We start from the raw sequence: 26,534 nt of genomic DNA, 5'->3' as shown, positions 1-26,534 counted from the left end.
CTAAAATAACTTCATTGGTGTTAGTGCCAAAATTTCCAAGAATCAGCAGGCGTCAGTTGGTCTTTGTTGCAAAGCCTGCTCTATCTCCACCCTTTTATTTCATCAGGGAGAAGTTAGGACAGTCTGCTCCTTTCTAGATGTACCTGGAGTCTGTCTGGCATTTGCAATGGGCAACAGGGACAGAAGTTATGCAGGATCTCAGGTTGTTGTGGATTGACTGCCAGGGTGCTGTGGAAATTACATTATGGTTCTTTGCTCTTACACTAACGTGTTTTTATAGAGAGATAATAGACTTGAAAGCAATGAAAGAGAATTTTGGAAGGAATTCTGCAAGTAAAAAGGTTATTTCATTACTGCAGTGATGTATCATGATCTGTTTAAAAGTGGTAAGATGGAGATTACAAGAAATTCTTCTTGTTATCTTTACACTTGGGATTTACTTTCCAGAGAATAGTTTCATTTTTAGCTCAGGGACCCATAATGGTCATACAGAGAACTGAGAATGCTGCCACTATGTGAATAAATACTATTATCTTTCCAGCTCAGCATCAGATGTGCAATAGTTCCCTGATTTTCAGGGTCTCAGGGGCTCCTGAAGAAGAAAGGAAAACAATAATTATCTCTTATACATGCTATTTTAGGGTACAAAATGGTACTTTGTACACTTATCTTCCAGTTGAACCTACAGAAACAATGGAGAGGAGGAGAGGAAATGGGCAGAGTGAAGTCTCCTTATATACCTGGCCACCACATAACTAATGCTTGGTTGCCTTGGGCTACCATCAGAGATGCACTGTTGCTGAATAAATTATGGGACTGTTTTTGTGGCCTGAGAGGTGGGAGAAATAGGAAATGAAACTACCTAGTATAAAAAATTTAAATAATTTGCTATAGCCTTTGCCCTAAATAGACTTGTCTCTTGGGTTGGGGAGCCCCATGCAACATTCTGCTTGTGTCAGCAAAGACTGGTTGAGTACTGGCATCTGAATAGACTTTGTTTTTACTTTTGAACAGTTAAACACTAAACCCACAGTTTGAATTTTAGCTCCAGTCCTAATTGCACTTTAAAGGAAAATTCTGTTCCTGGGCTGTAGAAGTAATTTGCAGTTACTCTACATTTGCATGATTTGGCAGTGGAGCACTCTCACTTACAAATCGCCACTTTGTAGGACTAACATATCAAAATGTGCATAAAACAAACAGTTTAGGACATGCACTGTCTACCCCATGCAGTTGTATTTCAGATCACTTAACTCGCTTAATATTTGTGTATTTCACACCCCTTTCTGTTCTCAGTGCTGCTACAGAGGGCACAGTGTCTAAGTTAGAAGGAGTAGGTAGATACTTCTTAATACTGAGACTTGGCTTAATCAAAACCACAACTGTTTAAAAATATCTTGTTTTTCTATAGTGTCTATATACTTTTGGGCAGTGTGGGCTCTGAAAATGGCTATAGTTAAATTTAGTTGTTAGCTCCTGCTGCTTGCATCCCTGCTCTTGTTTCCTTGTATTGTATTTGTTTGCCTCTCTTCAATTAGATGATATCAGTAGAATTTCAGATGCATTTAGCTATGGCTACACATCTTAATGTTGGTTTTCTACCTAGAAAATTAAATTAGATTTTTTTCTTCTCCCAATTTAGCTACTTATCCTGCTTTAAAGTTTTGAGAGAAAAATTAGTATTCATGAAAACAACTAAAACTTTTGGCTTTGAGACACACTGGTGTGCTGTAACCATGTATTGCATGGAAACTTCATGCAAATAATGTAGGTTTGCCTCACCTCTGATTTCCCTTTATGGATCTTGATGCAGACTGATACTGTGGTTATTTGGTAATGCAAATAGCTATGGGGAAGAGCAAAAGTAGTTTGTAACTGGGGATGAGTTTTATGCATAGACGTCCAAGAGAGAAATTAGAGCACTGAATTCACAGAATGGCCTGGGTTGGAAGGGGCCTTAAAGATCACCTAGTTCCAACCCATCTGCTGTGGGCAAGGACACCTTTCACTAGACCAGGTTGCTCAGAGCTCCATCCAGCCTGGCCTTGAACACTTGCAGGGATGGGGCATCCCCAACTTCTCTGGGCAGCTGCTGCCTAAATGTGACTGATTTTGAAATAATCTCAAAAAAATAGAAGTGTGGCTGATTCACTGTAAGCTATTGGAAACCTTGATCAGCTTGCAAGTTTGCTAGGTAAAACTTTTTTTGTCATGGTGTATTTCTGACCTGAAAATCTAATTTATGCAAGTGCTACATGAGAAAGTGGCAAATGTAGCTATTTAGGCTGACAGCAGGATTATAGAATTCTGTCACCTCTGCCACAGAGTAGACATTGCTTCCTTTGTTTTTTTTAATACTGAGAGCATAGTCTTAAGTGCTGTCAAGTATCTAATGAATAATGTGTGAGATGTGTGATGTTTCCCTAAGAAGCTCTGTGGAAGAATGTGCATCTTTTGCTCCTCTGGATTCTGGTTTGCACTGCGGTCCCTGTGACAGAATGTAGGAAAGTCCTACTAGCTTTTTATGAGAAATATTGATTTATCTTCCAACTGCTTGTGAGCTGAAGTGTTTTCCACAGGAACTGCAGTACTCTGTACTATTGCTATGCCAGCTGTCACAAACAGTTAATGGAGTAGTCTGAAATCAGCCTTTACATTGTCTTACGTAGTTCCTCTGAGTTCTTACTGTGCCCTGATGTTTTAAGGCCTGTTGTTCTGATTATTTTAAGTTGTTCTGATTACAGTTTTGCTCAAGCTGTGCACATAGTTGAAGTTTGGGGAAGAGTAGATCAAGTCAAACATTTGAGCTTTAAATAACTTCAAAGAAGTTCTGGTTTTAATGCCAGTAATTTGCATATCATTAGCAGGGAAAGCATCGAAAACATCAACTATAGTTAGAATATGTACTTGTGGGTATAAATTATTGTTGGTGTAGACTCAGTGTATTTAATTATTCTTATGCAGAAGAATGAAAATGAATGATTTAGGTGTTCGAAGTTCAGAGAATTGTAGCAAACAAAGTGCTTTATTTCAAGTACGTCTTGTACTTGCCAAAAAAATACTGAGAGGGACAGAATAGTTCACTAAGGATGGCATTTAAGTGGACTGAAAAATGGATAGAAGTCTTGGCAGGGCCCAATAAATAGCAGAAAGTAGTCCACAATTATTTTTTTCACTCCAGGCTCTCATTTTTATCAATAAATAATATGGAGAATGTCTTCTACATTTTTGCATATCTCTAGAGATTTAGGGAGCAATATTTTGCCTTTGAGTCTTAATTCTTTTGGATTTTGAAGTTTCTTTTCAGTGGTAGGTTGTATGCATCCAGAATCTGAAACCTATGAAGTTTTATCAGCAGAGTCTCCTGGATTTATGTCTGTTCCCATGTACTGTACCAAGTGTGTGAACACACAGCAGGATGAGCCGTTGCTTCAACTCCTTCACGTTGTCTTTGCTTTGAGGCAGTGCGTGTTGACTGCAGTTTTTTGCTTAGGTCTCTTTGGCTTGCTGATCTTTGACTGCCTATTGGGGATGGCCAGTGAGCAATCTGTAGCCTAGATTTGGATGGCATCTCAGCGGTTCTGTGGCTCACGTGCTGCTGCGTGGGAGGCTGCAAGACTGAAGGCCCTTGGCAAATGCTGCTGGTTGTTCTTGGGCTATGGCTACGCCCTGGGGAAGCCAGGCTGCTACTGCTGCTGCTGCTCTTGCTTAGGAGAGACTAAGCAAGGGCTTGGCTGATCTGGATTCAGAGGGACTGGGTGTTGGATCTGTGGAGCAGGAGTTGTACTGGGCTGCTTTCTGTCACAAGGACTAGCTGTGGACAGTCAGGGTTCCAGAGCTTTGAAACCTTGTTTTACCAGAGACTTCACTGAAGAGCACTGTTTTTAAGCTGCTGTAGGAAGTGTGTTGTGGAGAAAAAAGGGGGAGGATGGGTCTATGGCAGAACTGCTGTGCTGTGCTGGTGGTGTCTTGAGACAGAAATGGCAGGTGAGGGATGCAGTGTTATACAGAAGGACAAGGGACTGTGGCAAAGCTGTGCTGAGCTGTGTGGAAGGTGGTGACAGCGTTTCAGAAAGTGATGTGTGGATGTCTGTCCTTGGTTACTGAAGGGAGACAATGGTGTGTCTCGGGAGCAGGGCGTTGCCTGTTCATCTTCGCTCCAGTGATCAGTAGGAATTAATGTGAGGCGGCTTTGCCTCCACTGTTGAACACTTCCATGGGGCTGGGCAGTGTAATGCAGAGAGGCCACTGAAGATGCTAGTGCAGGTACAGCCAGCTAATACTTACTAGTTTATTCTCACTAGTTGCAGTTGGATGTATCGGAGTGGCTTGGGTTTTTTTGTTTGTTTGGATTTTTTGTGGGTTTCTTTTTTGGTTGTGGGTTGTTTTTTTTTTTCCTTTCTCCTGGCGTGTCCTGTGATATCACCATGGCAACAAAATTATTCCCGAAGTCCTGGGTGGTTGACTGCATGGTGGACAGTAGTGTGCTGCCCTAGAGAAATGTGCCTCTGGGCTAGACTAGTTTGGAAGTAAATGATTTGTTGATACCCTGTTTCTATTTTAGATAAAATTAGGATAATTTAAATTAGGGGAAAGAGTAAATTTCTGCTCTTACCTTCAGTTTTGTTCTAAGCTTATTTAATTGTAGGTAAGGATCCTGTACCTTAACACTCAGTTTTAAGCTACATGGTCTGTGAGTGATGACAACTAAAGACTGTAATCCTTGTGCTTTTCAGAAGATGAGCTTGTCAAAGGAAAAAATGTCGGTCTGATTCTTTTTCTCTGTCTTTGGGACAAAGAAGAAAAGGATTCTAGAGCAGCTTGACTGTGTATAGATTCTGGAAGAGGATAAATTGTCTCTTCAGTCTGCTTGCATTGATATTGGAGCAATACTGTGGAGGTGTTTTTGTCTTCTGAGTTGCAGGGTATTGTGCATCTCTCTGACACCTTATGGGAAGGTCTACTTCCTATGGAAGCAGATGTGACTGACAGACTGCCCCAGCAGGTGTCATCTAGAAATGATGGTTTCAGTTCCATAAACATCACAAAAACATCTGATTAGGCCTGTTTTTCAGCTGGTGTTTGATTAGGGTTTATCATACTTTTTTCTTCTCCTGCCCTGTGCCATTGAAAGCAGTAGGCAGAGATGAATCACCAGGAAAATTGGGAGCCTGTTTAGTTGGACGTGTGACAAGCTGAAAGCTGTTATTCTGCATGAATATTTTGCACAACATTGTACAAATCATATGATTGTTTCCTACCCATTTTAAAATATTTACTTCCACAAATAATGTTTAACAATATGACAATATAATGTGTAAAGAGTAACAGTATACTAATAAAAATCATAACATCTTTCTTAGGTCTTTTAAGAATAAAGCCTTGCAATTGTCCCTAGTTTAGAAGAAGTTGTCCCTCGTGTAGTGGGAGCTTCAAATTTTAGTTAAGAGTATTTTCAAGTGGAGATACCTATTTGAGAACCTCATTGCAACAGCCCCTTACAAGTGATGTCAGTGTTTTGGCTATATAAACAGCCAAATTAAAGGTTTCTGTAAGTGACAACTTTGATTTAGCAGTGTCAGGTCAGTTATTGTTTTACTGCTTTTACTTTTCCACCTCACTGTGTAAATGGTCTACTTTATGAATCATCATTCCAACATGTGAAATATTTGGCACTTTTGTCAGGTGCTTCCTCCGTATTTGTTGCCATGCATCATGTTGTAGCGTCACTCAGACCCCTCCAAACTCATCTCAGAATTCCATAATAAGTATTATTTCATTGGCTACATTCTTAATCAATTTCACACAAGTCGTAAAGAAATGAGATCGCATCAGACTTGTTTTCTGGAAAGGGCAAGGCTCTTTAGGTGATTTCCTAAGTATCTATTCCCTTTCTGAGAAGATGAAGGATCTTGCAATTAGAGATCCTGGCATTCTCTAAACAAATCCCTATAATGATCTGATACCTGGTAGTGTCAGAGCACACAAAATAGGACTGCTGCAAATTTACTTTCCCTTAAAAATATCCTTGTTGCTAATACATCTAAGCTAACAACCTGGCATTCTATATCTACTCCAGTAGAGAAATGTTCCATCCCTGTTACAACAGGGATTTGAACTCCCAGCTCCTTGTGCTGCCTTGTGATAGTCTTCTTTGAATTGCAGATTTCAGTGAGGCCCAAAAGAAAGAGAAGTAACTGAATGTCTGGCTCTGAATGATAGTCCACATGTACAGTCACAGTGAAAATGTATGTTCCTAGTCACTAAAGCCTAGATAATTTTTTAAGTTTTGTGTAGTGCTGGTTCAGGGTAATCAGCACTCCAGATTTATCCTCTCTTCTGTTCATGTTAATGCAAACATCCTCCTTAATGGCTTGGTAAGGTAGACAGCTTGCACCATTTCTTCACTTCCACTCAGCCACCCGCTCAAGTAGAGTGCTACACTGCTAACAGCTCTTAAGCTTCATATAAAATGTTGTTCCCTATTTGCTTGTCATCCAGACTAGTCTATACAGCTCCTTAGTGGCCTTTCCAAGTAAATTTGTCCTCTTGTAGATGAGAACAGAATCCCCTTTTCTGATAAGTGTGGGAAGTGGTTTGGGCACGTGAGAGGGGAAATTGTTCTTAATGTCTACTCCATCTGTTTTTCTAAGAGTAGGAGAAACTTTTAGAACCTCTACCACTTGTGGAACTTGTTATTTAGAAAGCCTATGGAGGCCTCCTCACAAGTGGAAAAAAAACCCCAAACAGTTCTCATACCTGAGTGCTGTTGTACAGGACTCCAAAATGTGGAGAGACAGATGTGCATAGGAGAAGAGCTTCTGTTGGACTCTGATCCATTGATGCCCACAGGCCCCAAGAACCCATCTCTTTTTAATCCAGCACTGCTCACATCTCAGCACCATCTGCAGAGCTGAATCACTTCAGTCAGTGTCTTCCTAAGAGATTCATTGATACATAATGTCTTTCTTGCCTTCTCCATTGTAGCCTAGCAAAGTAGAGGCAGACTTCATCTCTGCAAACCTGGTGATGTTTTCTGAATCTGACTTTAAAATTTGGAACTGTTTTTGGGATTTTAGCTGGCACACATTCATAGAATCATTTTGGTTGGAAAAGACCACTGAGATCATCAAGTCCAACCGTTATCCCAGCACCACCAAATTCACCAATAAACCATGTCCCAAGAGCCACATCTGCACATCTCTTAAATACCTTCCAGGGATGGTGACCTAAGCACTCCTCCTGGCAATCTTTCCTCCCCCCTGTTTCAGTGCTTGAGTGCAGTCCCTGGTACAAGCACTTGTGAGTTGGTTTTGCTCCTGGTTGTCTTCATACTAGGCACCTTTTTTTAAGCAGTGCATTCAGTTTAACACAATAGCCCAGTGTACTGGCCACCTTTCTCTTGAGACATCTGTACTGGCAGAGAAATGTATTCCACAGCCACATAGGTGGTTGTTCATGTTGATAGTAAACAGACTTTCCTCATCATCAGTGAGTTTCCTTCTTTTGCAAAGGCCTCCTTTAAGCCTCACAGTTTACAGGTTTCCCAAGAATCCTTTAGTGTAGTGCCACCCAGAATGGCACTGTGCTATGACCCAAAAGTCCTGCTGATGGCCTGTGCACTTGTGAAAAAAACTCCAGTTGCTGTGGGCTGTCTCTCTTTTATTGAGTTTTTTTGTCTCTGGATATGTTCTAGTAGTTTCCTTCTTTCCCTTTTCCTGCACAGAAGGATTTGAAGTTAGTGGTAGGTGTTCCATCTCTGCCTTTTGTACCTGCAAAAGCTGAGATTGTGTGACTGGGCAGATAACACTTGCAACAGCTCCTCATCTCAGATGCTTGAAGCTTACATGTGACATGGGGAATAGTAGATGCCAATCCATAACTCTTCTTTCTCTATTTTAGCAAACTCACAATTTCTGTTCTTAAGGAGACTGTGTTGTAGAATACCTTGAATATTTTGATAGCACCAAGATATATTACACGTTCTTATTCTAATAGTTGTTTTATTTAATTTAAAGATATTGAACTTTTAATAACATTGAGATTTCAGGTTGTTCATTGCTAACATTTCTTGTCTTGGCACAAATTTATCATTTGTTGTCTCGCTGATTTCAAAAGACAATGTTATCTCTAATCTAAAGTAACTCTAGTTATTCTTAATGTCACCACAGGTAAAATGTTCCAGTCTCCAGATATCACTCTTATTGTAGAGTTCATATTTATGTTTTATAAGGAGAAACCTATTGATTGGCTCCTGGACCATATCCTCTGGGTGAAAGTGTGTAACCCTGAGAAAGATGCTGTAAGTTTGTTTTTATTATAAAGCTTTTAAAATGTTTTTGTGATGGTGAATGAGTTGGTTTTTGTGAGCTGGAAGCTAGCATAGCGTGCGTTACCGTTACTGCATGTTCGGGAGTCTTTCTTCCTGCCAAGATTTTTGTCTCAAAAAGAACAGTTCCCAGAGGCATTGTAACTGTTACTGCTTCAGAGTTTGGACATGGGTGCAATAGGATGAAAAGCAAAAGTTTAGTTAGTTTCTGTGTGTAACAGTGCTAAAGTAAACTCGTATGTGTAACCGCTGCTGAGGCTCTGCAGATTGTCACTGCTTGGATAGCAGTCTTCGAGAAGGTTCCAAATGGGGAATAAACTTTGGATTTTGGTCCTTCATTTCTCAAGTAGCACCCTTGCTGAAAGACTGAATAAACAAGTTCTGTGCAAGAACCTTGAACAGTGTTATATTTGCACATCAGTCTTGGTAGATTTCTGGAATGAAAACAAGAACAACTGGATAAATAGGCCTAGCTTCTTACCTTGTGTTGGTTTTTACTAATGTGATTCTTTTTTTTTATCTCACCCTTCCCTTTTTCCCACACTGTTTCAGAAACATTGTGATCGACAGAAATCTAATCTACGGATACGCTTCAGGCCTTCTCTTTTCCAGCATGTTGGCCTCCACTCTTCTCTAGCAGGGAAGATCCAGAAACTCACAGTTAGTAGCCAATATTTCCCCTTCCGTTCCAGAGCAGGCCAATTAAATTAAAAACTTTGTGGTGATTGAGAAAACAGGCATTTTCTTGTTGTCTTGCATTTCCAAGCACAGTGTATATTGCTCCAGTTGGAATTAAATCTGATGTAAACTGGTTACTACTGAGTGTAAGTGCTAGTCTCAGCTAATGTGAATTTTTGTTGGGGATTTTTTTTCTCTTTTTTTTTTTTTTTTTTACTTTTATGGCATGCTCATCTTACTGATCAGTATGAGATCTGATGCACCCAAAATGAGTAATGCATTCGTTTTCCATTTTAGGCAAATGTTTGTTTTAAGTGTAACACTTTGGAAAAGAAAATAATAAACAAGGTTTTCTGACCAGAATGATGTTTGTCTGTCTTTCAATTAGGATAAAGACTTCCTGAAACCATTACTGCATAAAATCCACGTGAATCCACCTGCAGAGGTTTCGACATCTTTAAAAGTCTACCAGGGGCATACACTAGAAAAAACCTACGTAGGGGAAGATTTTTTCTGGGCTGTCACACCAGTTGCTGGAGATTATATTCTTTTTAAATTTGACAAGCCAGTCAATGTAGAAAGGTTAGTAATTATTTGCCTTTGGTCTCATATGTAAAGTTGCTTGAACAAAGTTGCCAAGAATGCTTGAAGATACAATTTGGGACTGTCATTATAACCTAAAGTGAAATGATGTAGGACATTTGGAGTTCAGCTGAAACTATGATCATTACTGTCTTCCCTCCAAATCTTTTACTACAGCAAATTTTGTCTTGCTTTTTAATTTTTTTTTTTTTATTTATTTAATCTGGAGCCTTTTTGATAAATGCAGTGCAAAACCAGTGCTTCTCTGACACTTCGTAAGAGAATTTAAAAGATGCCAGTTTGGTTCTATTTGTATTTGGTTGGTCTGCTTCTAATCACAGTGCAATTGTACGGCATGGTATGTGGTACAGTATGTTGTGCCCTGCAGCTTCAGTCCCTTGGTTGTCCCGATCTGAAATCTGGCTGGAGCATATTGCCATGTCCTCAGACCTGAGAGCTGGGAACTCTGCAGGGTCATGTTTTTCAGATGTAGCTTTAGGACTTGGAAATAAATCACCGTGCTAAGACTCCCAAGTTGACCTATTTAAAAAACATTAAAATTGAACAAAAAAAAAAAAAAAAGGGCGGGGTGTGCCTTCAAAATGCAAACATCTGTGATTTGTTAGAGGACTAAAGGTGACTTCTTTTTAGCTATTATTTAGATTAATTAAGGATAATAGAGTTCGCACTGTAGAGATTAGTCATCCTTTAGTTTTATTGAGACCGATTAGCTGCTTTGCTGCTACTTTGATTGTCTTGCCAACATAGTAGTCCAAGACTTATAAATGGTGTATTTAATGTCTATTTAAGTGTTGCTATGTTAGTGGATTCCTTTTCTCCTTACTTCACATAACTTAATGCGTTCTTTTTAGGCCAGTGCCTATAGCCCTGTAGAACAAAGTTTCTTTGAATGAATTTGACTGGATATCAAGGAGCCCTTTTTGCAGTCCTGAACTGAATACAGTTAGTCAACTTCTGTACCTTGGTACATAATCAAAGGCTAAGTCTTCACCTTGGCTTAGTGCAACAGTGAGGATCAGTGGTTTCCTTATTACTGTGTTATTCCGAACTAGTCTGACCTGTGAAACTCAAGTTTGTTGTTTGAGATGTCAAATTACTCTTTCAGTTGATTGCTATGCTTTAAGAGACTTTCCCCATTAGCTTTCCAAGGTGCATGTGTTAAGGAATATGACTGCCATACCTCCTTGGATTAAAGGCAAAATATTTTTTTTAATTCTATGCCAATAGTTTAAAAAACACTTTTTCTTTTTTTTATTTCTTTTTGATCACATTTTCCTTTTCAAAGTTACAAAGTAAATGTTGTCAATTTTGTTATGCTTGTGTGGTGTTTATTTAAAGAAGAATCCGTGTTCTGAATAGGGTAAGTAAGTGTAAGCAGCAAATGTTGATCTTGAGTGCTCAATGACAATTTTGGAAAGCATTGCTAGCAAATGTCATAGGTCAGCACTGTTATAAAAAGGGACATGCCCAGGTCTGAAGGAAAAATTTTTTGATACATATTGCCTTAATGGTGAAGGGAACTGGGGAAATGGGTAAGTGCTAATTATCTGTGCAAAAGGTGGGAAAATAGCGTTAATTGTTGTGCCCTGGAAAATTGTAGCTAGGCGTAAGGTAATTACATCTACATGCTGTATTAAGAACAGTCTTAGCAGTAGAGGATTATACCTTTTTTTTGTTTGATGCTGTTATTTTAATTTATTGAAGAAATGCATTTTAGTATTAGAAGAAAGGAAGCATCTTGCGTTCTGTTGCTTCCTCAAAGCAAATCCACCAATTAAAATCGTGCTACCTGTTCAGGTTTAAGTTTAATAATATTTGAGCTATCACTGTAAGCCATTTCAAAGGTTATTATGAGTTTTAGCTTCTGTTGCCACAGTGTCCTCAAAAATACAGTATTTTGCCTTTCTGAAGTCAGTGACTGATTAGAGCTACAGATGTTTTAATTTCAAGTTGTTGGGGACTTGTTTTTGTCTACATAACGTGAACAGCAGCAGCAGATTTTTGCAGGTGAAGGTCTAATGAAGCAATGGTATTTTTGGATATTTCAAGGATGCTTGCTGAGGCAGTCAGAAATAAAACTCTGACTTGCAGGTTGAAACACAAAAAAGGGAAAATGGACCAAGCATTAGGAAGATTTACCTGATGGGGAAATACATCTGATGGGAAGAATTAAGAGTGGAAAATACACCTTTTATAGCCATCTCGTGTCAGTGAAAGGACACAACAAGTTGTTTGTGGGGTTTTTGTGTTGTGTTTTTTTTTTTAAGTAATAGAAAAGCTCTTTGAATTTAAAGAAAATTTTGTCTGCCAAGTCAGTTTGAGGTGTAACTGCTTAGTAACTCCCATAACAAATTCTTGATGAAGAAGTTTTTTAATGGAAATACTGACTGCAGCTCTGACTGAATGAATGGCAGGTCTGTTACACTGTGACAGAGCATTAATTTGTTCCTGTAGTTTATTTTTCCATGCCAAGTGTTTTGCTGAACTGAATATGAGTTTTCTGCAGTTCGGTAATTAGCTTTCATTAAGCCTTTAAATATTTATGTTTACGATCTGAGAATATTGTCAGGGATAACACTGGCAAGGATCTCTTAATAGCTTAAAGTGAGAACTGAGCTCTCTTCACTGAGCAGAAAGCAACATGTGTGGCTATTTTATGCAAGACCTTGTTGGCAGATCCCTGCTGAATATTGAACAGTCAAATAGTTGGGCCTTGTTCTAAACTACACCTGGAGAATGTGTAAATGGAAATCTTCTAACAGTTATTTTAGTAACAGCTCTTGCACTGAACCTTTTTAGGATTTTTCCAAGCAAAAGATCTCCTGCCACAATACCGATGTCCCTTAATAGTATGATAGGGTCTCAGTCTTGTTTTTGCAGCAAGAAAATACATACAGTATTTTCAGTGCTTTCAGTAGCATATCCTTGAGAATGAAAGTAGATTGAAGGATTTTCTTCCTAAAAGCAAATTGCACAGCAATGTTGAAATATGGTTTGTTTTTGGTTTGTTGTTTTGAGGTATTTTTTAAATAAATTGATAAATACTCAAAATAACCTACATTGCAAAGATAAGAAATACGGAATTTCTGCCCCCCCAGGTTGTTATATAATTATTGAAATCCACTTTGCTCTTTCAGTAGGTACACTGCTGTTCCAAACACAGATTTAATTATTAAAAGTGACAGTTATATTTAAGAGTTTCTTTATGAACCAGCCAAAATACATCTGAGAAAGATGTTCCATTGCAGCACCTAAGTGATACTGGTGTCCATCATCATCACAGCTTTTTTAAGTGCCTAAATTTCAGAGTCCTCCTTATGGATGTGATTGACACAAATCAGATACAGTTTTCAAAGAACATGTGCACTAATTACTTGGAGGAACCCTTGGAAGTGCATAACCCTCTGACTGTTACAATTAGATTATGTTTACACTTGTCAGCTATTCTGCAATAGGAATTTAGAATGAATATTTTTTAAAAGAGCTTCAGGTTTGCTTCAGTATAAATGGATTTTAAATGCTGATCTTTATTTTAAGAAATAAGATGCAGGAAAGGACAAGAATGTATTTTATACTGTGGAAAGAAAAAAAAACAGCAAAAAGCAAAACTCACCCCTACCTTGCTAGTATATATATCCAAGTTTGCTTTATATTTTTAAAGTATGAGGCTCATCATTTCTTGTATGTAACAGCTTCACAGAATCACAAAATCATCAAGGTTGGAAGAGGCCTTCAAGATCATCTCATTCAACCCTCAACCCAGCAGCACCATAATCATCCCTAAATCATATCCCCAAGGGCCACATACAGACAGCTCTCGAACACTTCCAGAGATAGTGACCCCTTCACCTCCCTGGGCAATTTATTCCAATGCCTAACCACTCTTATCGGTGAAAAATTTTTTCTGGTACCTAATCTGAATCTCCCCTTTCTCAGTTCAAGGCCATTTCCTCTGATCTCTCACTGCAGGCACAGTAGAAGGGCTGGTCAGCCCCCACCTGGCTACAACCTCCTTTCAGGTAGTTGTACAGAGCAAGGAGGTCCCCCCTGAGCCTCCTCTTCTCCAGACTAAACAACCCCAGCTCCCTCAGCTGCTCCTCAAGACACTTATGCTCTAGACTTTTCTGCAACACTTCTTGGTAGTGTAACTTGGAATATTTTCAGAAGGATTAGCAGTTTGCTTTTTTGAAGGGAAGGGAAATCTGGTTTTTGTTTGTGTTTTTGTGAGTTTTTTTCCTTCCCCCCCCCCTACCCAGCACTGCTTTTAACTCTGTAGTTGCCCCATAGTTGTCCTGTTCTTTTAGCAACTTACTGGGTAGTCATCCTAATGTGACCTTGATTATGAATAAATAAATAAAGTAAAACTTGCTGACTGAAGTTCAGTTTTAAAGTGAAATCTTAATACTTTGACAAACCAGTTTGTAGATTACATTTACTACCCTGTGCTTTGATATTGGCATAGATACTGGATATGCAGTATTTGATACTAATAATCTAATTTGCTATATTGTTGATCCTAGAATCCCAGGGAACATGTGATGTTAACCTCCCATGTATTTTTATCAGTCATGCAAGAAATATATATTTGACTAAGCTAGAAAATTAATGTGAATAGGATCTTGTTGGGCTTCTGGTAACTAAACATATACATTACTTTGTCTGCTTTGAAATTATTGTGACAGTGCTGAAAAATACCTGCATAAAAAGTAACAGATGCTTGGCTGGTGTTTTGTAAAGGAAAATAAATGCAGCTTTTAAAACAGGTTCTCTAGCAGTGAAAAATAAAAGGAACTTTTTTATTTAAGTACAGTAAAGTTATAAAAAAAAGTATAATAGCAGTCAGTCATGCATGCATCTAAAATATAATTACCCGTCCTATGGGATGCAAGTCCTGTGGGTAGAGAGATACAAGATCAAATGCATTACAAAGGAAAAAAAGACTTTCTAACAGCTCTCCAAAACTGTAAGTGGAACTTTCTCATCATTTGCTTTTTCAGTAACAATCACTCAAGGCCTAGGGAACTGCAAAATTGTTTTGGTTTTAGTTTAGTACAGTAGTGACTTGACTGATGTTCTTTGTTCATAATCACTGTTCAGTGTAGAAGCTCCCCTTTGGGGTTGAGTTTTAAACCTTTCATTGGCAGTTCTAGCTCAAGAACCAGCTATAGGTGCACACACACTGAGTGTATGATTTAGAAGTAATATTTGGTTTGATTCTAAAGATATATGTTATTAAAATTTAACACCATCTTCATTTTATTAAGCTTTTAATGGTGATATCAGTTGATAGGCAATATTTCAAAATCTCTTTATTTTTTCAGATGTTTTGGTGTTTGTCGGTATATTTCAGTGGGATAATACTTTTAGTGTACATAAAAGAGAATTGGAGGAGTTCAGTTTCTGTGTTTACATAAGCTCCTGTACTAATGAGTTGAACATCCTCAAATGGATGCACTGACAGCAGGGATTTGGCAGGCAGGCTCCCAGCCACTGATGCTGTTTGCTCTGGGCATGGAACTCTGCCCATAACAATGAGGCAAAGACTTCGTATGAGAAAGGAAAAAAAAACCTCAAAGTGTGGATCAGAGACAGAAGAAAAGAGCTGCCTAAGCCAAGGACATGCTGCTTCCTCCTTAATGGCAATAATATTCAAGATTTGTGTGTTTGGCAGTGTTCCTGGACTTACAGTTCTTAGTCAGAAATCTTGGAGGTTCAGTGCTGTTGCCTAAATGTTAGACGTCTAAGGCCACTTGAGATACTCTGAAATGTTTCACCTGCTTTCCAGAAGGACTTGAATCTCTGAGATGTCATAATTGCATCTTTGCAGCCTGTGATGAGGTCACATACCCAAGTGCAATCTCAAATGGTGGCAAATGCCTCTGAAGGGAGTTGTTATCTGTGCTTCCCCAGCTAAGCGGGGAGGGGTAAAAAATGTTTATGTGCATACACCCGCATGTATACACACACATACTAAAACCAAAACCCCAACAAAGCCTTTCTACATTTGACTGGATTAAAAATTCAGTAGAAGTAACCTTGTAAAGAACATAAGGCCCTTTTAACCCATGTGGTGGGTAAATGAGTAAATTCATGAAAGAGAAGAACAGAGATTTCTAGACAGACAACAGCCCTTCCCCTAAAAAACAACCAACCAGCCACCACCACCAAAAAGATCTAAACAAAAAACCCCCACCCATTCACAAAATACCAAAAAAACCCAAACCACCTCCAAAATGAAAAATTTCAGACTCTTTTTTTATTATTCTTCATGTGTGCATACTCCAGAGAGACAGTGCAGCATAAGAAAGCGGATGTCATGGTCCTCACTGGGAAACAGAAGGCACAAGTAGTCCGGGGAATGAGCTTTTCCTACACAGCTAAATGCCTTCTTTACAGACTGCACAGCTGAAGAGGGTTAGGAAATGGTATGGTAAAAGATTGAGTTTGGGAGTGGTATGAGAAAATTAATTTCTTAAGTGTGTGCTGGGTAAAAAAGACTAAGACCACTATCCAAAATCCTCCCATCACCTCTTCAGTCAAGCTATTATGTGCTCTGTTGACACACGTGAGAAAGTTCCCTCCTTTTGATGTGCTAGTTCTTTGCACAGAAGTTAAAGGGGTGGGGTTTTTTGAGGGTGTTTGTTTGTTTGTTTGTTTGTTTGAGGGGGGAAAGTTGTTGTTTGTTTGAGGGTTTTTTTCTGAATTGGGAATTATAATATGATAGGAAAAACTACTACATTGCTTACTTAGGTGAGTACTTGGCAGGTGTATATATATAGACCTGAGGAATTAGGCTTTTTTTGGAGTTTAAGCAATTTTTTTCAAAAGACTGAGTAAGATGCATAAAGAATAGGAGAATAAATTGAACTTGAGAGAAGGAAAAGAAATTATTTATCTTCTGTTTGTATTTTGAATGAGGAAATAGTTTCCAGTGACAGTAGAACAACATTTCCTAATTAGGATTCTGGGAAAGTGACATAAAGGAGTTTTGGTTTTCTTTTACTACATTTGCATCCAGTGATCAAAAATACTGGATAGGATTGGTGAATAATGACCCTTGCAGTGGATGATGACATCTATAGAGAGCCAAAAATTTGCTGACTGAATGTTGCTTTTATAGAAATTCATGTTGTGCAGAATTAAAAGCTGCTGTGCTGCATGTTGCTATGGATAATTTGCTCAAACATGGAAGGAAACGTTTCCTCTCCGCCTTCCTACTTATTTTCCTTTTCTGAAAACGGGATATACTAAAATGTATCATTTTGCTAAAAAGAGACATAGGGAGGATATGTGAAGGACAGGGTTTGATTCCTGTTGTTTACAGAGCACAGAGGCCTGCATTTTAAATAGATTCTTTGAATATTTGTGTTTAGCATCAAGTCAGATAACTTGTTTCATTCAACCCAAATATATTGACAGTGCATGTAAATTGTGGTGTTCAAAGAATTTTGGTATATTATTTCCTTTGATAAAACTATGTAATTTACTGATAAAATTATTGTGTATTGTGTTTTAATTTTTAATTAGAACACTTTCTATATATTAAAAAATAGTTGGCACTTATATTTATTTAGATAAAATATAAAAGACAGAATTTTTTTTTATGCTTAAAAGAAATCAAATCAGGGAATAAAGAGAGTAATAGTGTTTTGGGCCTAATTATGCTTGGATGTGAGAGAAAGAAAAGAGATACATCCCTTCACCTAGTACCTAGTCATTATCTTTGACCTGTGACTCTAAAAAGACACTGCTGAGGAAAAGGTTCTCTAAGATTCAGGTACATTAGTACTACATTTACTATTAGTAAGTTAGAGTTGCTTTTCTCTGATGACTTTCATAAAAAATGTTCAGTTGTGCCTATCTTTGTATATTTTTTTTTTGGTCACTAAAAAAGCAGTGAAGTAATATTCCATAACGTAATAGTAGGGTGTGTTTTTTTTAACTTTACGTGAATTTGTGTTTGTTTGGGACTACTATATTTAGAGATTTGTGGCTTTTGGAATTTTAATTTGAAGGAGTGGTTCACAAGGTGTTATGTTTAAGCAGCAGATAGAAAAGAAAATCTTAATGATTCCACCCTAAGAAAAATGGCTATTAATTAGGAAGGAAAAAAACATGTTTTCACTATTTACATGGCCTGTCATATATAAATCCTAGGACAGGTGTCAGAGTAATTGTGCAGATGAAAGTTAAACTACTTTCAAGTCTTTCAGTATCCCTATTGAGAAATACCTGTCACAATCTGAAAACCTTAGAATCATGGAATCATGTAGCTTGGAAAAGACCTTTAAGATCATTCAGTCAAACTGTAAACCCATGCTTGTCTTGAAAGAAAAAGGACTGGGCCAGACATCTTATTACTGGAGGGGGGATTAAACAAAAGGAAAAAAAGCCAACCTTGTAATCCTATGGCCATTAGCTGAATTACTCTACGTTAGTGATTTAATGAAGACCCCAAATGTGCTGTGAATATCTCTGTGGTTTTTAGAAAAGTCTGTTTTATTTAAGAGATGTCAGATAAATAAATCAGTTCACGAGTTAGGGGACATATGTCTTTCCCCCACCTGGGAGGGAGAACTCCATAATACTGTCTTGTCCAGTTAAATATCTAGCATGTCAGCAAATTTGTAAAAATTGTCTTGGCATATACAGAGTGCAAAACCTAAAGGTTTGGGGAGGTGAGGACAGGTTCCTTAAAAGCCAATTCAAGGATTTTGAGATGGCAAATTGTTTTGTTTGGCAAATTTGTTTCAAAATGAGTTTTACTCTCTCATCCCATTACCAAAGAATCTCCACTGGAAAATCTTCCTGTCAGGAAAGTGAGTTTCACAAAAGAAAGCTCATGACACTTCTTTTAAAAGTTGTAGAATATCTGTTTGTTTGTAAATTAAATTTTATTTCAATATAAATTTTCTAATTTGTAAATTTTATGTCTAAACAAAATATCATGGATATGAATTGATTGTGTATGTGTATTTATATTTCTGTTTTCAATCTGTGTAACTTATGTTTAAGTAGGTGTTATCTGTCAAGTGTTGAAGCAAGACTCAGATATAAAAATATCCCTTCCTTCCTAAAAGTAATTTAAAATTTGACATATGCATGTGTTGCATTTTTGTGTGCATATGGATTAACAGATAGTCATAGAAAACACAATAAAGAGGCAGGTTTGATTACATGGAAGTCTGGAAATTAGGTTTGATCAATTACTGCTCTAAATTGTTTTGGCATTGTGCCAACCTGTGAGTGCCTTGCTCCAGTGGAATGACAACTGCTGAGGGGAGGAAACTGCCCTTGGGCCTCAAAGTTGATGGCACAGTAGGAGAAATGGTTGGCTGTGGTTGTATGCTCCCAGGGTTGTTTTTAAAAACAAACCAACCCCAAATAAATAAGTAACACTCTTCCCCCAGCCCCCCCAAAACAAACAAACCCCTCACAACCGCTGCTTCCCCCCTGCCTGACTTCCCCCCAAGTGTCCCATCCAAACATCCCAAGTCACTTATTGTTCATTGAGAGCACAGTGATCGCAGATGACTCAGAGTTTGTCTTCTCAGAAATGAGTGCTAAGGAAAAGCGGTGAGTCTGTGGTTTCGGTGGAGCATTTGATAGGAACACGTGAGATAGCAAGTGTTTGATCACTTGCATTTTAAAATAAGTCCCCTTCAAATTTTCAGTGTTTTCAAGAGAAAAAATGCCCAGTCTTGTTCAGGCTATCTGACAGACCTAAGGAATGGCAAGTTGTATCTACTATGTCAGAAGAGAGCAGAATATACTTTTAGTTTTCCGGTCAGCTTGGTCAAGAGTTTTCTTTTGCTTACTGTTGAGATGTGCAATGAAGACATCTTCCTAGAAAGGATGATTCTTTGGCGTTTTTTGGATGTCATTAATGTTTAGGAAAAGTTACAAGATTTTTCTCAAAAGAGCTGTGAATGTTTTAGGTAGCTTGCATACTTCATAATTTTACAATCTTTACATTACACTGTAAGGGGGAAATTATTTTTCTTGAAGCACATACAGTTCTGAAGCTTACTCAGTCCAGTTCTGTTTTGCAGTTCAACTGTGCAGTTCTGATGAAACCAGTGCAATAGAAATCAGTGGGGCTGTCTTGTATCACAGTGGGTGCTTTTCCTTCTTTTCTGAGCCTTGATAAAAGAAATGTTCTAGGTGTGTCTGTATTTTCTTGAAGTACTTATATGATTTTGGGATCACAGACATTTCCAAGTCAGGGTCAGATAGCTCTGTTTTCTTCTACTTGTCTTGTAGCTATGCAGTATGGATTAATGGCAGGTATTTACCTGGTTTCAGACACATTGGATAAAGACAAAGTGGAATTTACATCTTCAACTACATCTTAATAAATTGCAAATTGAGCTAATGTTTGTAATTTTAATCAACTGATAATTTCTGAACTAAATTTGTCTCTGGCTGGTGACATGTTTAATGTCGAAAATGGTTCTCACTCTTAAGTTCTGATTGAAGAAAGGTTTGAAATGTGTTGATAGATTTTTACATATTCATTTAAACATAATAAAATAAAACGGGCTTGTTAAAAGTGGCATGTGAGTAGGTGTAGTATCTAGGTAGTTTTTGACAGTAATCTGAATAAACTTTCTGGTCCACTAGAAAAAAGGGTGAGTGATGAACAATTTTTCAAGCATTGATACCACCTAGTGGTAAAATATATTATTACTTGTTTACATAATATGTATTCAGAATAATATGAAGTTTGTGTTATATATAAATAAAGGGGAATTAAACAGTCTGTTTTGCAACATTATCTATACATGCAGGACTGGAAAAGCTGTTTTGAGAGTGGGCAGCTAGAATTTGAAAACTTGCAGTTCACTGATTGATGTGATAGGATGTTTAGGGATATGTTTAGATGCAGTTTTAAACATATTTACTCAATACCATTAAAAAAATCATTAAATGCACAACTGAATGAGGGAAATTGGACTTTGTACAGATGTTAGAAGAAAAAAAAAAAAAGGTCCTTTTAACATAGGCACGTTTTTGTTTGTTTAAATAAATCTGTCTTTGGAATAGAAGTTTGGATTCAGGTAACATTGAGGGTGTGGATATGGGTTGGTAATTCCTGGCACAGTCATCAATGAGATTTTGAAATGAACCAGGGTGGAGAGTTACACTTGGTAAGCACTGACCTGGCAAAATATTGACTTGGATAAGTTCCCGGAACTGTTTCAGAATGGATCTGCAGAGTTCATCCTGTGGGCACCAGGAGAGGGTGTGGTGTGGAAGGGGAGAGGCTGAAGGAAGGCAGGGCCACCAGTGTGTGTGCCAGGCATTACTGACTACAGCGATGGGTGCTTTGTATAATGCAACCTGTCAAGATCACATTATGGAAGCTCCCTTTCTCAGTAAAATGCTCCCCAATTACTCTTTAAAAAAATGAAAAATTTTAGCTCTTTCAATTACAGTAGTATGTGAAAACCATCTTATCCCCATCTGATGTAGGTGCAGTTGCTTATCCTTGTACCACCTGTAATGTGATGATTGACACATAAAATAGTAACAAAGCTAATTCTGACTGATGTATGCAGGCTGTTTTATTTTTCCCCTTTCGTGTGTAGGTACTTGTTTCACAGTGGCAATCCAGAGCATCCAGGAGACATCCTTCTAAACACGACTGTAGAAGTTTTGCCTTTCCAGGTATGAATGTATTGATTTGTGTCTACTTCATTACAGGATAAAAGCGAAATCTCTTAACTTTATTATCTCTTAACTTTTCAAAAAGGGTGAGGGAGACATAAATACTTCTTTTGAGTGTATGAACTTTTTGCTCTGATGCTCTCACAATTTTTCTTGTTTTAATTGGATCGGTTCACAGAAGACTATTGTTTAATTCAGAGTGCAGTCTGCTACAAGTGCTGTTGGTAATTTGGTGGTGAACAAAGTAATTTTCATCCAGTTTGCTGCTACTATACAATGCATTAAAAACCCTAGTCTTCCCTTTCCCGTGTATTTTGGAAAATGGGAAACCTAATTTAATCTGCTTTTTGACTTAGTAAAAAAGTCCTAATTCAGGAATTGACATGCATCCAGACCTTACTATATACTGAAATATATAGGTTCTTAAACAGAATGTGCACCTTTCTCCTGGTTATTGATGTTTTTCCCCATGAATCAGTCAGAGTTTTGTCACAAGAGAGCACTTCTTTATCTAAAGTATATTCTTGTTTGACACCAGATGGTATGGGTTCTTTTTCTTCAACCAGATATTACAGCTAATCACTCATATCACAAAAGTCTGTGGGAAGATTAAGATATTACTTTGGACAAGTTTATTTTATTTAGTCTTAAAATGGCAAAGTATTTCTATCTTCTCCCATTTACCTGGTGTAGGAATCTTGACATCTGTGCCTAAATTGCCATATGCTGAATCTCTTTTTTAAACTTACTTTTTATTTATTTTTTTAAATTAAATAATCATGGAGGAGTTCACGTATCCATTTCTGCAGTCTGCCTACCTTGGAGCGAGCAAAAATAGGAAATTCTGACTACCCCCACTGCTAGAAAGAAATTTGTTAGTTTGATTCTAATTATACAACATGACATGTGGGATATTATATCATAAGATCTGTGGGTTTTGTTTCTCAAGACCTGGAAATACATTCAACCACAAAAACAGCAACAGCCCTCACTTCATCTAAGCCCAAGATACAACACGAATATACAAGATAATGAGCAAAAATGTGCATCAAAAATCTCCTTTTTGGCTACACTTGGCTGTGAAATGTCCCTGAAACTGGAGCATCCCTTAAGGAAGTAATGCTCCTGAGCTTCTGTTGCTATTGATGCAATATGTGGAAAAAGTAAACAAAAAAATTCTCTATCTGGCCTGTTCTTAAGCCACTGGTGTCAACAAAAAATGTTGCCAGTATGGGGACAGCAGCTCCTGAGGGACCTATTCCTCCACCATGGACTTCAGTAGAGCTCGAAGCCCATTCAGGTATTTCAACCCTGGTTCTCCTTAAGCAGAATTCAGAAAACCAAAAAGCAACCCTTAGAAACCAGAATGCTCCCAGACTGTGTTCGTCTGGGACTCAAGCAACATACTAAAAACAAAACAAAACAAAAACCAAACAAACAAAAACAAAACCAAAAACAAAACACAAAAAAACCACCCACAACAAAACACCAAACCAAGGTAACAAAAAACCACCCAAAACTCCCAAACCCAAATAACAGCAACAACAACAAAAGAAAACCAAAACACCACTCTCCCAAATAAAATAACCACCAAACCCACAAAAAAATCCCCACCACTTCTTCAGGAGCTTCCCTTCAAAGTAGGAATTAAAAAAAAAAAAAGAAACTGATGGATTTAATCTCCTGTTTTGCTAAGCATTTTTAATTAATTCCTAGGAAATTATTATAGTGGGTCTTTCAGTATTGAAAGCAATTGTGGTTGTAATTGTCAAGCTGTTTTTCAAGCTCTACTTTACAATTTAATTTTTGGTGCTTATTAAGAGAAACTTACTGATCCCCATCCCTTTTCAGTGAGGCAGTGGTAATTGCAATGCTTCCCTCACTGGTCTGGTGGCTTTTCATCTCACCCAAAGTCTTAGATCAAAAAGTAAGCTGTAAGTTTCATTTGTCCTGAGAGAAATCTGCTCTTGTTCAACCATAGGAAAAGAGGCAAGATCCTGTCTTTGCTTTTGTTCTACCATGTATGCCAGTGTCTGCTAAGTGCTGTGTTCATGTGGCAGTTACTGTGCAAGTTACATGGACCGCTTAAAGTACACACATTTGTCTTTCCCTGGTGAAGTCATATGTCAAATGATCTCTTTTATTCTGTGTTATTCTAGAATGAAGAACTGGTGTTAAGCAAAGAAACCAAAGACAAACGCTTAGAGGATGGTTACTTCAGGATAGGTATGTCCCAGTGGAAAGAAATCTGTATTGTTACTATTACAACTGTCAAGACATTTCCATTAAAACCAAAACAAACCAAAACCTGATTCTTCATCACTCATTTTTGGGTACCTGACCTTGTAGGCTTTCCTTAATATTATTTTCACTATTACTTTTCTGAGATTGATGTACTAAACAAAGATTTGTTGAGACTCTCTTATTTGAAGTGCAGTTACGTCCAACTTTTCTGCCAGGATTGATCACGTAGATTATACTGGAGGTATTTCCAGGTTGTATAAGGTCACCTCTTCTGCCCTGTGACTGCACAAGTGCCTTGTTGTGAACTGTGTGCTTGGCCTGGATTTGAACTCACTCTGCAGAAAATCAGCTGTGTCATCACAGGATGAGATTGGCTGTGGAAATGCCAAGTGGCTTTTGGGGAAGGTGCCTGGATACGTGTCAAGGAAATTTACTCATGGATTGTATCAGTTGCTGGACAAAGGTTGGGCAGCCCTGTTATAATGAAAGCACATTTTTCTGTCTCAATAAATTACAATTGTTGTGTATATATAAGTGTAAAATCTAATTTGGCTTTTAAACTGCATTCTTCCTCATCCTAATATAATTGAAGATGCTTTAAATAGGAATATGTTTTGCTTGAATGATATCCATTGTCTTTACTCCACCTTGAAACCACATAAGGCAAAGGCTTCATGTTTAGTTCCATGATGTTAAATGAATACCTGTGCCAGAATCTTCACAGAGTTTAAGGTGCTAATGCCTTTAGACAGTTTCAAAGCTTTTATTCTTATATGTAATCCTGTTCAGATCAGTGTGCTCTGATGATACACTCCGTGTTGTTTGCTGCTGCAAAGCTGAATCTGAGGTCAAAATTGCTCTCTGTCTTTTGTTTCAGGAATGGTACCAGTCAGCAGGTTTCACCTGTGAATTGAGATGCTATAGAAACATCTTTCTGGACACAAATTTTGTACTTCATTTTGTTGAACATGGACTTAATCGAGGATATACTTTTGCTTCCTTTGTAGGGAAGTTTGAAAACGGTGTAGCTGAAGGAACAGTTGACCCCAGCCTAAACCCAATTTCATCATTCCGGCTTACAGTGATACAAAATTCAGCCGTTTGGGCAATTCTGAATGAGGTAAGAGGTGGTATAACATTTAAAAATATAACCAGCAAATGTGAGATTTCTTTATTCTGTCAGTGTTTTGAAGCTCAAACTTTTTGGCTAACACTAAAAATAGCTACCTCTTAGAAATGTAATACACTAAACCGTGACTTATTTTTTCTGATTTTCTGTTTCAGATTCATATTAAAAAGATTACAAACTGATCGTGGAATTCTGCTTTAGAGGAAAAAGGATCCTTGAAAACTTCTCCTATAAAATCTGACATCCTTAGCAAATCACAAATTGAAAATACTGAGCATGCACCTTAATTCCAAATTTCATTCTTTTTCACTTGAACTCTACCTCTTGTGAAATCTACTGTAGATGAGAAGATTGTATTTACCCCTTCTTATCTGATCCATCCAGAAACTGATGCTCCACACTGATAACGTTCGTCTGAGGCCCAAGTTGTCCTCCACTTTAATGTGACTTTACCATCTTATGGTTACAGAACCCTGCTATGCTTAACCTGTACTATTTTGATAGTATAGTAATATAGAGAAGTTGTACATATTGTTACATTCCTTGAAGAAGAAGAAGAAAATATAATTATTGTTAAATATGTTTTATGAAGGGGGTACTTTCGGAGTTCCATTTATTTTCTATAACAAGAACCCTCTTTTATAGACTGTCAGGGATATATATTAAAAATGTTAGGGATATTTAATTTATTAAAATAATTTGAAAAGTACATATTTTTATGCAGTAAAATTTTAAATTGATATAGTTTTTTTATGAATTCTCTAGTTTAAGTTATCTTTCTACATTTTTCTTTGGAGATGCAAACATAAATTAATACCATATTTCAAATATACTGCCATGTTTAAAAAAAGCTAGATTAAGTTTCTAAATTACATAGTTTTGTACACAGAATCTGAATGATGTTCAGAGGCATAAACAAGAGTTCTGAAGAGCATTGTTCTTTGGGGCTATGAAATTCCACTATGTACAGTTTGTAGCCACATAAAAAAGCATGTTAAAATGTCGTTTCATCCATGTACTGAATTGGCAGTGATTTTAGATCAAATCCATTGCATTTTAGAAGAATTTTTTTTTATTCCAAACAGTTATTTCTAAAAATCTTTGTAAACATTTCCTAGCCTGAACAAATTCATTTTCTGTCCTGAAAAAAAATCATTCTCCAGCTTTGTTTTGGAGTGACAGAGGTTACCTTTCTTCAAAAGAATGAATAATACATAGATACATTTGATCTGTGGAGGTCTCCTTTTAAAAAAAAAGTTCTGTTAATGCAGTGTTCATTTTGGATACATTACAGTTTATTTTTATTTTCTTATGTTGTTCAAAAACAAGCTTTTAGCTTTGACTCCTTTACTGATGAGTGTAGTAACTCACACTAACTTTTTACTAGGAACTAAATTTGGCCTCAAGTTAGTGCCCTACCTTTTCGTTTCAAGGGAAACAACAGTGATCTTAAATAAATCATACACTCAGTCAGGAACAGAAAGTGGTTTGGATTACATCCAGAGGGGAATTGTTGCAGTACTGATGTTGCTGGTGCTGCTCTAATAGTCTTTCTACTTAGGTGCTTGTGTATAAGGACACAGGCATGGGAAGATTTCAGTTAGTCCGAATGGTCAGGAAAAAGAGAGGCAGGAATTCCTCCCTCTAAAAGGAAAGAACTGCCTGACTGACACTGGAGGGAGGCATCTACCTTAGCTTGGGGATTCTCAACTAGGCTGTGAACCAGCCTCCTGGAACTAACATCTCAAAAGCTGGAGAGTTTTCTGTGTGGGGAAAAAAACCCACCCTGCTATTCCCAACACAGAATCATAGAATCATTTAAGTTGGAAAAGACCTTTAAGGTCTTTGTGGTCAGGGTACAGATGCACAAAACCTGTTGCA

General features: G+C 37.6%; 1 protein-coding gene across 2 annotated transcripts in view; it reads left to right on the top strand.

Annotated features, from left to right (window-relative positions):
* The window catches only part of MGAT4A (alpha-1,3-mannosyl-glycoprotein 4-beta-N-acetylglucosaminyltransferase A), a 73,195-nt gene extending 47,444 nt beyond the window's left edge, over window positions 1-25,751 (top strand). For both annotated transcript variants that reach the window (XM_050332255.1, XM_050332254.1), the window contains 7 exons: window positions 8,172-8,302; window positions 8,882-8,989; window positions 9,396-9,589; window positions 21,202-21,280; window positions 23,440-23,506; window positions 24,532-24,644; window positions 24,809-25,751. In XM_050332255.1, the coding sequence (XP_050188212.1) occupies window positions 8,172-8,302; window positions 8,882-8,989; window positions 9,396-9,589; window positions 21,202-21,280; window positions 23,440-23,506; window positions 24,532-24,644; window positions 24,809-24,835 (719 nt within the window). In that variant the 3' untranslated portion in view covers window positions 24,836-25,751. The remainder of the gene's footprint in view (window positions 1-8,171; window positions 8,303-8,881; window positions 8,990-9,395; window positions 9,590-21,201; window positions 21,281-23,439; window positions 23,507-24,531; window positions 24,645-24,808) is intronic.
* Window positions 25,752-26,534: the final 783 nt, after the last annotated feature.

The sequence above is a fragment of the Myiozetetes cayanensis genome, unplaced genomic scaffold (genome assembly GCF_022539395.1).
Source record: "Myiozetetes cayanensis isolate MyiCay16 unplaced genomic scaffold, myiCay2020 scf5-8, whole genome shotgun sequence".
NCBI classification, from domain to species: domain Eukaryota; kingdom Metazoa; phylum Chordata; class Aves; order Passeriformes; family Tyrannidae; genus Myiozetetes; species Myiozetetes cayanensis.
This window is presented reverse-complemented; position numbering and strand designations above follow the sequence as displayed.